General features: G+C 20.5%; 3 protein-coding genes across 3 annotated transcripts; 1 reads left to right on the forward strand and 2 right to left on the reverse strand.

Annotated features, from left to right (window-relative positions):
* Positions 1-915: 915 nt before the first annotated feature.
* Positions 916-7,455, forward strand: PBANKA_0103300 (conserved Plasmodium protein, unknown function; the record flags this gene model as incomplete). Its single annotated transcript, XM_034566507.1, has 4 exons — positions 916-6,748; positions 6,856-6,906; positions 7,098-7,171; positions 7,312-7,455. 4 exons carry the CDS (start codon positions 916-918, stop codon positions 7,453-7,455), a joined length of 6,102 nt encoding a protein of 2,033 aa, XP_034419633.1.
* A 563-nt stretch (positions 7,456-8,018) lies between these two features.
* On the reverse strand, positions 8,019-9,622 carry PBANKA_0103400 (glyoxalase I-like protein GILP, putative; the record flags this gene model as incomplete). The annotated part of the gene is made up of 6 exons (XM_034566618.1): positions 8,019-8,210; positions 8,371-8,502; positions 8,665-8,730; positions 8,839-8,937; positions 9,059-9,187; positions 9,287-9,622. 6 exons carry the CDS (start codon positions 9,620-9,622, stop codon positions 8,019-8,021), a joined length of 954 nt encoding a protein of 317 aa, XP_034419634.1.
* Positions 9,623-10,395: 773 nt separating this feature from the next.
* On the reverse strand, positions 10,396-14,700 carry PBANKA_0103500 (RAP protein, putative; the record flags this gene model as incomplete). Its single annotated transcript, XM_034566729.1, has 1 exon — positions 10,396-14,700. The coding sequence occupies one exon, from the start codon at positions 14,698-14,700 to the stop codon at positions 10,396-10,398; it is 4,305 nt and encodes a 1,434-aa protein (XP_034419635.1).
* Between the last annotated feature and the right edge of the window lie 425 nt (positions 14,701-15,125).

The following is a 15,125-nucleotide window of genomic DNA, read 5'->3' on the forward strand; positions in this document are numbered from 1 at the left end:
TCAGTTAAATAAATACTATTTTTATTACAAATAAATAGGATTATTTTATATAAAAATTTTCACCAAATTTTATATTTTTTATATTCTCCATTCAATTAAATTATATTTATTTATATTTATTTATACATTATTATAAATATAAAAAAATGACTTTTGAAACACCTTTTAAAGGGGCCTTTAAAGGAAGTTGTTTTTTTTATAATTAAGTATATTTATATATATGTTTAAAAATAAAAAAAAAAACACAATTTTTAAAGCAAAACAACTAAAGTTTTACATGCATATAATTATATGAAAATAACGAGTTATACAGAAAACGACAATTAGTCAACTATACTATTACATTATTATTGTTATATTATCATTATTTTTAATAAAACGCACAAAATCATACATTCTTCAGAACTAGCGCCTTTGAAATTAAAACAAAAAATGAATATTCTTAATAATTGATATCATAAAGGAAATACACAAAATTTAATATACATAGTACACTATAAATATATTTCAGAAAATATACATATATTTATTTTTATTATATATTGATTAAATTATACAAACTGTTAAATCTATGTATTGCATATATCCATTAATATCTACATCATACACATGTATATATAATATATATGCACAAATATAATCATATCCAGTTTAAACAAGTTTGTTATCTATATTTATTCATACAAAGTGTTATTTAATTTGTTTATATATATTTTTAAATAAGCATAGATTTTTGTGGCTCAAAAAAAAAAAATATATGTGAAAAAAATCGAAAGGAAATATTCCATCAAAGCTTGCTGCAAATTAATAATAACCATTCTACTAAATAACACAGTTATATATTTTAAAAAAAATATATATATATGTACATATTAATCATAATTTATTATTAATAATAATAAAAATCCTAATAAAATGGAGAATAACGAAATCATAGAAAAAGTCCCTGACTATACTATAACGGATAATTTGAAAAAAAATGAAAATGTATTAGTATATACAAAATATGAATTCATATATGCTTATATAGAGCTCATATTAAATGGAAAAAATTTAGGAGAAAATCATGATTTACCTTTATGTAGTAATTCATTTAAAATAGAAGATATAGAAGAAAATAAAAAAGAAAATATGGAATATTGTGATAATAATGAAGTGGTAAATAATAATGAAATAGGAAACGAAGGGTTTGATAAATATAAAAATAAAAATGATTTTTTTAACCGAGATAATATTATGAACAGAAATAAATTAAATGAATCATTTGATTCAAATAATGCATTAAATAGTATTAATAAAAGAAATAACAATTTATTAAAAAATCAAAAATTTATTAAAAATAATGATTTAAAATTTGCTGAAGGAAATATAACTCCTATAAATCAGTCATGTAATAGCAATGATCATATTATGAATAATCTTAACATACATGATAATTCAGAAAATAATAAAAATAATTTTTTTAAAAAAAATAATCTAAATATTGAAAATCCATACAATAATAATAGTGCAAATTCTAACACTTTTGGAAATAACAACATTCGAGAATCAAATAATGGAAATAATAATAAAAAAATTATTTGGAGAAAAAATGAAAGGGGGGTAGGGGATGGATCGATATCTTGGCGATTTGGAAAATCAAACAATAACAATGATGGGCAAATAACAAATAATAATGATAATGATAATATTTCCAAAATAGAATTAAAAAATTCAAATAAAAATTTTAATAATATGAAATTATCTAATTCTAATAATTCAGAAGATAACAATCAAATTAATGATATTTCTAGACATTCTAACAAACATAATAATATTAAAGATAGAAATATAAATAACAACAAACGAGAAGATATATGCAACGATTTTAATTTTAACAATAATTCTTCGCATTCTGGATACAACTTTACAAACAATGATAATACATTAAATGATATTCAAAATATAGGAACAGATCCAAATAATAGAGTTAACAACATAACAGATAAATATAAAAAGAAGCAAATATATCAAAATACAGGAACAAAATATGGTAATAATTTAAATAATAACAAAAGTCAACATATTTTGAATAAAAATGGATATAATAACTTAGATGCTTATTTATCTCCAAATTATAACACAGAAGTAGATAATATGAATAACAATGGAAATATAAATTCAACAATTGATGAATTAAAATATAAAAAATATAAAATATTTGGAAATAACATAAACTCGACTAATAATGATTCGATTATTCATGAAGACAATAAAACAAAAAATGGAAATGAATATTTAGCTAATAATATTATGAACAAAAATAATGATTCCACAAAATTAAATATGCACATGAATAAAAAGGCGATGGATTCAAATAACAAATATCAACTTAACCAAATTCAAAACCATCGAAAATATGAATATAATAATAATAATATAAATGGAATATATGGTAACACTCCAAACAGCGGACATGATACAAATTATGATAAAAAAAATAACAACTTTTATTACACAAATGGAAATGTGAATACAAAAGTTTCCACCGATTCTAACCAGATACAAAATAGATCCACAAATAAAGAAAGAAAAGGAGAATATAATACCCCAAATAATAATAAAAATTTAGGAAAAAATATTCAAGATTTAGAAAATATAAATAATGATAATAGAAAAGGTGGAAAAAACAATACAATGTCACAACCAAATTTTTTGGATTCTGGAAAAATACAAACAAATAATTTTTCTAATAATAATTCTTATTTTATTACTAATAAGCATTTAAAAAATAATGACAAAAAAAATTCAAAAAACATTGCAGAAGATGACTGGAGTAATATTAGGAAAAAAAATTTAGAAAAAAATAAAAAGATCACAGATGATTTAATATGGTATAAAATAAATGAACAGTTTGATTTAAGTAGTAATAAAGGAGGTTCTATTGGATTAATAGGAGGCATTGGAATAAATACTTTTTCACAAAATGAATTAAATAATAATAATAATAATAATAATAATGAATTCTTAAAAAATATTTCTAGTAAATTAAAACAAAATGAAAATACAATAAATGACGAAAAAACAAAAACGTTGAACAATATAGATGGAAATAAAAACAAAAAAGAAGAACCCACCACAAATAATAATAACCTTATAAATAATGAAAAAAAAAAAAAAGGAAAAAAAAAAGGAAAAAATGATAAGGATAAAACATCTAACGAAACAGACAAAATAAATAAAACAGATGATGATAATACTCAAAACATGAAAATAAAAAATTCCTTGGAAAATATAAATCCTAGGGAAACAAGTAATGATAACAAAATAAATAATTTTCATAAAATATTTGATAATAAAAAAAATTCTAATTATTTATTTTCTGATAGTAATGTTAATAAAGTTTATACTAATGATAAAAATAATATCAGTAATATTAACAATACTGTCAATTTTCACAATTTAAATCGATATAATAATTTTAATGAAAAAAAGGAATATATTCTAAATAAATTATATAATAATACTAATAAAAACAATTTACAGGGAGATCTTAAGGATTTAAATAAATCGAATATTCAAAATCGAAGTTTTGGAAATATATCACATCCGTATTATCAATCATTGGAACCCTCTACCTATGAAAATAAATATGACATCAAGAAATATATTGATAAACCTCAATCTAACATACATACTAATAATAATTATTTACATTTAGATTCAAAAGATCCTTTAAATAATATTAGATCCCATGCTCCTAACAAATATCATATAGATTTATCAACAATATTAAACGATCAAACTAACAATTCAAATTTTACTTTCACAAAATTTAGGGGATCAAATACTACAGATATACCACAAGAAAGTATATTACAAAAAATTAAAAATAAAAATAATAATTCTGAACAAAATTTTATTAACACTAATATCAATGAAATATCGAATTCTTCTAATACAAATCTATCACATACTATTCATGATAAATATCCTTATTCTTTTTCTAGAAACATAGGAATAAATGAAATATATAATAATACAAACATTAGTTCAATCCAAAATAACACATCTACATCTAATTCTTCAAGTTTCAATGTACAACAAAATTCTCAAATTCTATCAATACATAACACTATTACAGATTCAAAAATATTATATGATAATGTTAAAAATAGGGAGAATAACATGTTTATAGATGAAATATATACAGACAATATTAATAAATCAGAGAATGAACCATCTATTAATCAATCAAACAAAACTAATAATGTTTTTATTTTTAAAAAAATTATGCAAATATTTAACATAGATGAAAAAGCATTTAACAATTTAAATGAAAACAAAAAACGAGAATTAATTACCCAATTGATGTTAGATAATTTTAATTTGATTAATTCAGAAAAAGAAATAAATGATAAACAAATCCAAATTCAAAATAATTCAAAACATCTTAGCAACCCTCTTTATATTACTAATATAAATGAAAATAGTACAAATACATTATCCTATATAGATAATAAAACAAATATCAATGATTTTAAAACAAAAGAAACTCAATTTAATATGACAACCCCTAACAATACAACATCCATATCTTCACAATGTATTGAAAATAATAATACACAAACAGATGTAGAAAATAATAATAATAAAAAATCATTAAATATAAATAAATGGTTAAATTTTATTGGAATTTCCAGTAGTAAAAACAATAAAGATGCATCTAAAAATATATCAGATACAAATAATGCAAATATGGATGCCATTATTCAATGTTCTAATCAAATTGACACCAATAATTCTAAGAATCGAGTCACAATTAACAAAGAAGAAATGGCTTCTGATTCTACACCTTTTGAAAATACTAATAGAAATAAAGATAATAATTCTACTGCTCATAATCAGATCTCAAATCCTCAAATTAATTATATAAGAACACATTACACATCTAAAGATAAAATAGAGGATTCTATTCTATTACCAAACGAAAAAACAAATTCTGAAAAGCATAGTAATGAAATTACTCTAACGCAAAATGATTTAAAAGCTAATTTAAATAATAACAATACTGACATTTCAAGATATATCGAAATAATAAATAAAGTTAACAAAATAAAAGGAAATGTATGGCAATATAAAGATCCATCAGGAAATATACAAGGCCCATTTTCATCTGAACTTATGTTTTTTTGGTGGCATTCAAATTATTTTCCTCATGATTTACCAGTACGATTTAGTCAAAATATGCCATGGTTTAATTTTAATGATCTATTTCCTAGGGGTTCTATGCCTTTTGTTATTCCTTTTATTTATTTAAAAGATAATTTATTTCAAAATAATAATATTACTCAAAATATTTCACATAATTTGCATATCAAAGATGGTGTAGTTGCTAAAGAAACGTGTAACTTACAGGATAACATGAAAAATGATCAAGGTTTTAAAAATGATCAAAATAATGAACCCATAGAAAATTATTCGAATAAACAATATAAACATTTTCTTATTAAACAAAAAAAAGAAATAGAATTATTGTTATTACAAGAAAAAACCCCACAATTAATTGAAGAAATTAAAAAACAACTTCAAGAGGTAAATGATTTGATAGAAAAAGAAAATCAAAAAAATAAAAATATTGATAGTGACAATCTAAATGCTCTTGTATCTGAAAAAAACAATAATAATGAATCGCCTTCGATCCCTAACCATTCTGATAATTCTAACGATTTGTCAAATATTAAATATAAAAAAATGTCTAAAAAATTAGAAAACGAACAATCTAATACTCTCAAACCCAATAACGCTAAATTTTCTGACGAATTAGATGTGGATAAAAAAAAAAGAAACGAAACAATAATAGAAAATACAAACAATCACAAAATTTTAGATAATAAAAATGCCGGCGATAATAAAAACACTAAAAGTAGCAACGATAATAATATGCTAAATTATATTAAAAATTCAGAAATATCATCCCCCCAAAATTCTGCATCGAATCTCAATACATCTACGAACATAGAAAAACGAAATGCTCAGCCCAAAAATAAAAATCAGAAAAATGTGGTAAAAAAAAATAGTACAACACCGAGTGCAAACAAAAAAACTGAAAAAACAACAAAAAATAAAGTGAATAAAAAAAACGAAAATAAATTGGATAAGGGTGAGGATATTGGTGATAAAAAAAGTGAAGACAAAAAAAATGACGATAAAAAAAAAACAGAAAAAATGAAATGGAGTACAACTGGGGAAAGGAAAATTGAAAAACTTGTAGATATTATGAAAGGGGAAGAAACAAAAATAAATATGCAAATTAAAATTGAAAATTCAAAAAAAAAACAAGAAAATGGAAATAATAATAGTAACAAAAATAAAAAACTGGGATGGGATGTTAATCATGTTACAAAAAATAAAAAAAATACAGATAACCAAGAATTTCCAAATTTAACGCAATGTATTATATCTAAACAAAATAAAACAAAACAAACAAAAAATACCACTCAAAATAACAACAGCAATAATAATAATAATAACAATAATAATAATAATAATAATAATAATAATAATAATAATAATAATAATAATAATAATAATAATAATAATAATAATAATAATAACAATAATAATAATAATAATAATAATAATAATAATAACAATAATAATAATAATAATAATAATAAATCGAATAGCAAAAAGGGAAAAAACAAAACCGAAACAAACGATAATGAAACAAAATTCCCTCCAATTATTTCGCCAAAGGGAAATAAAAGTGAGAGTCACAAAAAATAAAAAATGCTTAAGCATACACATTTAATACATAATATATGTATATATAAATGTGGGTCATTATTATATTTTCTAAATTTTTTATCGCAGGTACCAATAATAAAAAAAAGTCAAACAACGCAGAACATAAGGAAATAACTGGTATGTTTATCTTCTGTGGCATTGCCTCGAATTAAAAATAAAATAAAATGAAATAAAATAAAATAATAATTGCTTATCGTTTAATTCTTACCATACTCATGCAATTTCAAATAACATATTTTCCTTTCTTTCTCCAATTTGTGTTTTTTTTATTTTATATTTTTTTGTTTTTACCTTTTGGTTCTTTCCAGATCTAAAGCAATTAACGAGTTTATGTAAATTGCCACTTGATGAGTCCTTATTAAATTTTTTGAAAAATTTCAAAGTAATGTCTACAAATTTTTTCATATCAATGTACTATATATTCCACATTCATATGCATATTATTTGCATATGCATTGGGCTATTTTCTTAAAATATAAGAAATATATATCCCTTGATATTTTTTTTTTTTATTTCACGTAGAAAGCAGAAGAAATATTTGCTTTCCTTCAGCACAGTGTTGAGGATAAAAAAAAACTCACACTATTTTCAAATGAGTTTATTAAAATAAATAACAAAATTAATGCGAATAAAATAAATGACGTAAATAACAAGAAAACGAAATAATCCCACAACTATTAATAAATAGCTCGAATTATTCGTTTTTTTTTAATATACATTTTTATTTTATTTATTTAAACATCATTTTATATGTAATTTATTCTATTTGCATGTCAAAATTTATCGATTTGTTCATACCTTTTTTTTAAGAATATATAGATAAATATGCGTGCATGTATAAAATCTCTTATAACATTTAAAATAAAACAAAATCGACTTTAATTTATTCTAATATTTGAATCGTTTAAAATTTACAAATAAAAAATGTACATATAACATATAAAGGCTAATTATTTATACAAACAGCTATTTACTATTAGCATTTATATATGACACATTAATCTAGTCCTTGTGTTTAAACTTCCACTGAGACAATTTCAAATCGTATGAAAATAAACCATATTTATTCTTTATTATAATGCTGTAATAACACAAAAATATATTTACACACTGTCAATCCATGTGCATAATAATTATGCATTTAACGACATTTTTACATGAACAAGCCATATTTTTTTAGCATATAGTTATTTCAAAAAAAAAAAACTATTGTTATAAATACTTTTATTTTATAATTTTGTTGTCCCCTTTTTGAGCTTTGTAATCTGCTTCAAGCAAATATTGTAACCATCCAAGTCTTTCACTATAATCTCTCCATTCGACTTAATAATTTTTATATTGTTTTCCTTTAGTCTTTTTTCAAGTGTATTTAAATCTTGGAAACTCAAAATTAAATTTCCTAAGGAATTCCCCATGTGCAGCTGTGATGAAATATGGAAGGATATATGTAAAAGTCAATAAACAAAAAACAATATTTTTCATAAATTTTCCTATTTCAAAGCAAGTGTAAAAATGAAACTATAGAAATCAGAGAAAAATTAAAAATATGAACAGAAAAATTAAAAATATTTTTTTTCTTACCTTGTTTTCATCATATGCATAAGCTAATTGAAGTATAGTTGAATTATTTTTATTCGAAAAATAATAACTCATGCCACCATAAATATTCCAAGGATATGAAATTTCTTCTAAATGACTTTGGATTTTCACTAACTAAAATATATAAAATTAAGAATAATAAAATAGCGCATGATTATTATATTTATAGCAATACATATTTGTGTATATAAATGGATATTTATTTAATAACTATCATATTTAGAAAATAGTATATAATTCTTTCAATTATTAATTTTATTTATTTTCTATATTTACATCCATTCCTAAAATGTCAGAGTAAAACTTCTGAGAATCTTTAGTCGATGTGGTATAAAGCCGAATCTATAAAATTGTATTGATGATGTATAAATTATGAATTACAAAAAAAAAATAACATATCAAATTAAAATAAAACAGTAAATTATTTTTATTATTTTTCTTTTTCCGAACCCTATTTAATTTCGGAACATCTTCCTCCAATATCACTTCTATACCATATCCATCAGGATCTGTTATAAAACAGTTTGTCCAAAATCTTCGCACTTGTGCCTGTAAAAGTATTTAAATTATTTATCTCAATATCAAAAATTTTATAATTTTAATCATTTTTCACTTTCACAATTTGAAAACAGAATAGAGTATGTATATATATATATATTTTTTTTTATACATCTTCATCTGGTAATATGCAAGCCGTTATTGGTCTTTTATCCAATTCGTCCTCAATATGTCCTTTATATATATTGACCTTTTTTAAATCGAATTCTTTTAAATGTATTCCTAATCCTAGGAATGAATGCTAAAACCAAATTAAAAAATATAAATATATAAAAAAAAAAAAATGCATATTTGCATAATTACATCTTCGCAATATATACATATTAATGTTTGTTCTCACTTCTCCTATAATAAATTTGTCCTCATTTTTTATCAATTTAATATATGCTTCGTTATTTCCTAAAATAAGCTTAGCATAATTATCTCCCTTTTCTGCTACTTGAAATCCCAACACATTGTTATAAAATTCTATTGAATTGTCTACATTCTGAACTTTATATTCAATACCTTCTACTTTACATTTAAAATTTTTAGAACTATATTTTTCCTTTTTTCTAATAATATTTCCGTTAAGAAAATTATAAGTATGTTTCTTTGAAACATTCAAAAAATCATATTTTTTAAAAAAAAAAAAAAGCACTAAAAGGAAAAAAATATTTATCAAATCGAATTTCATTATTTATCCATGCACAATCAATTTACATATACCCATATGCATATATTACATATTTAGAGAAAAAGGGAAGGAATTAATATATGGTAAATATTCCAAATTGTTTTCTCTTTTCCTTTTTTCAGTATTGGCATGACTCGATATAGGAAAAGTTAGTTTAAAAATAAATTTTTTAAAATAATAATAAATGTTTATATTTAAAATATATTATTCAAACAACTTAATTTGTGCATTAAGGAAACGTAAAAAAAGTGTAATAATGGAACAAAATAATTGTGAAATATTTACCTATTTGCTAAAAAAAAATAACAATAAAATAAAAAAAAATAATGATATTGCATATGCGCAAAAAAATAACACTAAAATCGTAAACATATTTATAGAGAAACGCCAAACTCAGATTGTTCATTGTTTGTCGTTTTTTCTATTAGACGTAAATAACATTAAATAAATTAATAATCAAACTAAGAAGCATATAATAAACAAGCAAGCAAATAAGTAGATAAATAAAATAAAGCGTTACATGCCACAAATAGTAAAAAAAACAATTTAATGCGAATTTAAAAAAATATATATGAACAAGTCAGGTGAATATTTTGAATAACAAAAAAAATATGAACATGTATAATATTGCTCATGATTAAAAAAATTATATTCTTAGTAAAATTTTAAAAAATTACATTATACATATATCCTACATTACTGTTCATTCTCTATATATTTACACACACAAATATGTGAAATAGTAGCAGAAAAATGTGTAAAAAAAAAAAAAACTACTTATATTGACCAATAGATGAAAAAACACTGTTCCTATTTGTTTGTATAGGATATGAATTAGTATTATTTGTAATGCTTAATAATTTGTGGAAAATCGCTTTAGCTTTTTCCAGTCTACCATAATAACTATCCCATTCAAAAAAAGGCATAATAAAAATATAAAAATTTAATTTATTTAGAATTAATAATCGCAAATTTATATGTGGCAGCAATTCTATGGTTGAATCATCAGGCTCCTTAAAATAATTGTTTTCCTCCAAAAATTCAAAAATAATATTTTTTTTCAATTCAATATATTTAATATCAAATAAAAATATTTTTTTATTTTTTACAATTTCAATTTTATCTTTTGCATTATTCTGACAATATGCATATTTCCTCAAAATAATTTCAAACTCGTTTAATCTATTTTTTTGCTTTCTACACATTTCATCTTTGCCTTCTTTTCTTTCACTATTTTCTCCAAATTTATAAGGATTTTTTTTTTTTTCTTTTTTATTTCCAATATCACTATTCAAATTTTTTTTTTTTTTATCAAATAAATCATTTATATTAACACTGTTATATTCCATAGAAATTATTTCCTGCTCGTCATTATCTTCTGTATCTAAAAATGTTAACCTTTTTTTGTTAAAACTAAAATCATAATTCAATTTACCATCTCCATCATTGGGGTTATTACCTCCATAAATTATTTCATTCATAGATTTATTTTTATCATTATTCAAAAATTCGTTAAAACATTTTTCAATAGAATTGTATAATTCAGTATATTTATTTCGACTATCTATGTTATAGCTGTTTCCGTTAATTTGGTTGTCTTTAATTTTGAGTCCCCAATTTGATAAATATTTAAAATTTAACAAAAATAAACAAAATTGTTCCTTTGATAAAATTTCCTTTTCACTAATTATGTATAAAATTAAATTAGGATAATTTTCCAAAAAGAAATCATCCATATAATGAAAAGAAATGTTCATAAAATCCACAATTACCAATATAGCATAATTTTTTATGGAATTATTTTTTCTGAACTGTTCATGTAATATAGAGAATAATTTCTTACTTGTTAATAAATATTCGTCATTTATATCAGAATAAATGTTTGTTGTTGGATTAACTAATGTAGGCAACACAGAAAAATATGTTTTTAAAAAATCAAAATTAATTAAATTATTACTTTCATTCTTAAAAATATCTTCATTATTTTTCAAACACATTTTATGGTCTGTATAAGAAATTTCATCATTTCCAATTTCGTCACTAATACAGTTTATGACCATTTTAACTAGCTTTATATATCGATATGGATACATATTTTTAAAAGCTTTAATAATAATAATAAGACCATTGTTTATACGAGGGTACTTATTTTTTTCGAGTAACTTTTCCAATAATATTAAAATATATTTTCTTATTAAATTATTTTTATATTCATTTTTTGTGGATAATTTGCTGATTATATAAAACATTTTTATTAATTCATCTATCTTAAGCACACAACTGGAATTCCTACTATTTTCACTGACATTACCAATATTGTAACAAAATTGAAACAACAATTTTTTAATAAAATAATTAAAAGAAGGAAGCTCTTTATCGATATTTTTTATTATAGTTAATGAATTTATTGTTTTAAGTATGTGCTCATTTTTTAAATAATTAATTTTTACATACATATTTTTTATTACTAATTTTATAATATCATGATTTATATAGTTCAACTTATTCATATAATATAATATATTACAACAATCCATATAACACATTTGTTTTTCATTATATGCAATAATATTATTCTTTTCTTTTTCATAAATGTGAAACTTCATTTTATTCTCAAATTCTTCTAATATTGAGTCGGATAAATGGGTCAATTTATTAAATCTGTTTTCATTTAATTGGTTTATTTCCAAGGTATTAATATATTCATAATTTATTTGTATTATATTTTCTATTTGTCTATACATATTATTTGTTATGCTTAGTATCTCTTTAAAATTATTTTTATTAAAATTAAAGTTAAAATTTGTTTTAACTTTATTTATAGCGAAATGCCTTTTTTCAAATAAACTGATATTATCACCATTATTATTATTATTATTGTTACTCCAATTTAAATCTAAAAAATTCATATCATTTTTTTTAATTATTAAAAAACTTAAATAATTTAATGTCGAATAAAAAAATAAATAATTAACTTTATCAATAAAATAAGAACATTTACTTAAACCCCTTAATAACATCACTATATCTTTTGTTGAAAAATAAACAGATAATATTAATGCATTTTTTACCAAATATAATAAAAAATTAAAATCATCATGTTTTATTTTACCGAATATACCTATTATATATAAATTATAATGAATATATTTTTCACACTTATCATACTCACATTTTATATCGTTTGAACATTCAAATTTGTTACAAAAATCAAAATAAAGAAAATTTTTACAAAAAATATAATCATTATTATTTATTACACTTTTATCTATGAGCATATCAACTGATTTTATTAGTAACAAATGTGTGTTTAAATCAAGCATATTATTATTATTATTATTATTATTATTATTATTATTATTATTATTATTATTATTATTATTATTATTATTATTATTATTATTATTATTATTATTATTATTATTATTATTTTTTAAATTATCAACAAATAATTTATGCTTTTCGCTATTTTGAGTTTTTGGTAAATATTCGTCAACATTTTTAACAATTTTATTATCATTTACTACTTCACTATTTAAACAATCCATTATTCTGTAAAATAATTTCAAAGTAAATGAATTTAATAAAGCATCACGCTTGTTAATTATAGAATAATCATATAAAATATAAATAAGTGTTGGTATTGATAACACATCATTTAAATTTCTTTTAAATAATATAATTTCTGACTTGCTCATGCAAAAATTAAGATTATTATACATTTTTTTAAAATATTGTATTAATTTTATTAATTCAGCTAAATCATTAGTTAAACATTCTGAAAAATCTTTTTCTTTTAAAATATCAAAAATAAATGAAAAATAAGACAATGGAAGTAAATCTTTATATTTATTATTTCTACTTTTTATATTATTTAATATATTTATAAAATCTATATTTTTTAATTTATAAATATTACTAGGAAATTTTAATATATTTAAAATATCATAATAACTATCATTATCAATTAAATCGAAATATTCTAAATCTTCTAATATGTTGCATAATTGTTGTATACTCCCATAATTCATTTTTATATAAAAGTTATTTTTTAGCTTAGAATTTATTTCGTTAATTATTTTTAAATTGTCTTTATTCGAAATGGAACTATCATGATTTGTTTGCTTTTCCAGTTCTGTACTGACTTTATTTATTTTGTTTGATTCGTTAATTTTTTTTTCCCTTATTTTTAATAGGTCAACTTTTATGCCATTATGAGAAAAAATATTTTTTACTAATTTTTTATTACACCGTAAAATGGATGAAATACTTTTTATTTGTAATTCTAAAGCAATATTATTTATTTTATCCAAAAATAATTTTAATATATATTCCATATTTTCTCTTAAAATTAAAACATTATTTAACGCATTAACATAAAAATGATAAAATATACATAAGTCTATATTGTTACTTTCATTTAATATATTTCTTATATTTTTAATAAACAGGTCAATGAAACGTGTGTGATAAATACCTAATTTAATCATACTGTTTAAAATTAAACTTATACTCCTTATTGGCATATTATCAAATATTTTTAAGCTTTTGTCAATTAAGGTTACATATGAAGATATTATTTTATTGTTATCATTATATTCTTTAATCTCTTTAGGGATTTTCAAAAAATTTGATTTGCTAATTACATTTATTAGCTGTGAAATTTCTATTGCATTATCAGCTAGCGAAATAGAATATACCAACTTATTTTCAAAATCATTATATTCTTTTCTTTTTATATTTTCATATAATTCTTCGCATATTTTAGTTATTATTTTATTATCTTCACCCTTTTTATATATTCCTCGATTACAATTAAATTTATGTCTGTAGTTATATTCTATATTAATCTTATCACAGACATTACTTCCTTCAATATGCTTATATTTTATTTCTTCATTTTGTTCATTATTCTTTTGAATTTTATTAATATAATCGATATTTAAAGGTTTTTTATTTTTGTAAGGAAACTTGGAAAAAAAAAATCTAATTGAACTAAAATTATTACATAATGTTATTGTGCGTATTATTCTTTGACCATTTTTTTCAAAAATGTTATTATATTTTTTTATGAACATGATAAAAAAAATAAAAAAAAACAAAAATTATGTCAGTTATTCAATTTTTTTGTTATGTTTAGTTATTCTCATGGGTCAAGATAAAAATGTAGAAAAATAAATCTATAAAAATCAAAATTATGAAATAAAAAAATCTGATTATATTTTTATTTTGTAAAAACCACATATGCAATGTAAAATATCTAATATAAAAAAAAATTGCTAAATCAGTTCTATGTATTTTCCAGTTAATTATAACGCTGCTATACATAATATCAAAAATAAAGGAAAACAAATTAACACATTTTATCAATATTTTTTTTATTTTAACAAAAAATTTTGAAATTTTAAAAACAAAAAAAATATTAAAAAGTTCGTTAAAAAAAATGTAAAGAATTTATCCTAAAAATATTATATATTATGAGAAACATCAGTTTTACATAATC

Source organism: Plasmodium berghei (assembly GCF_900002375.2).
Source record: "Plasmodium berghei ANKA genome assembly, chromosome: 1".
In the NCBI taxonomy this organism is placed as follows: Eukaryota; Apicomplexa; class Aconoidasida; order Haemosporida; family Plasmodiidae; genus Plasmodium; species Plasmodium berghei.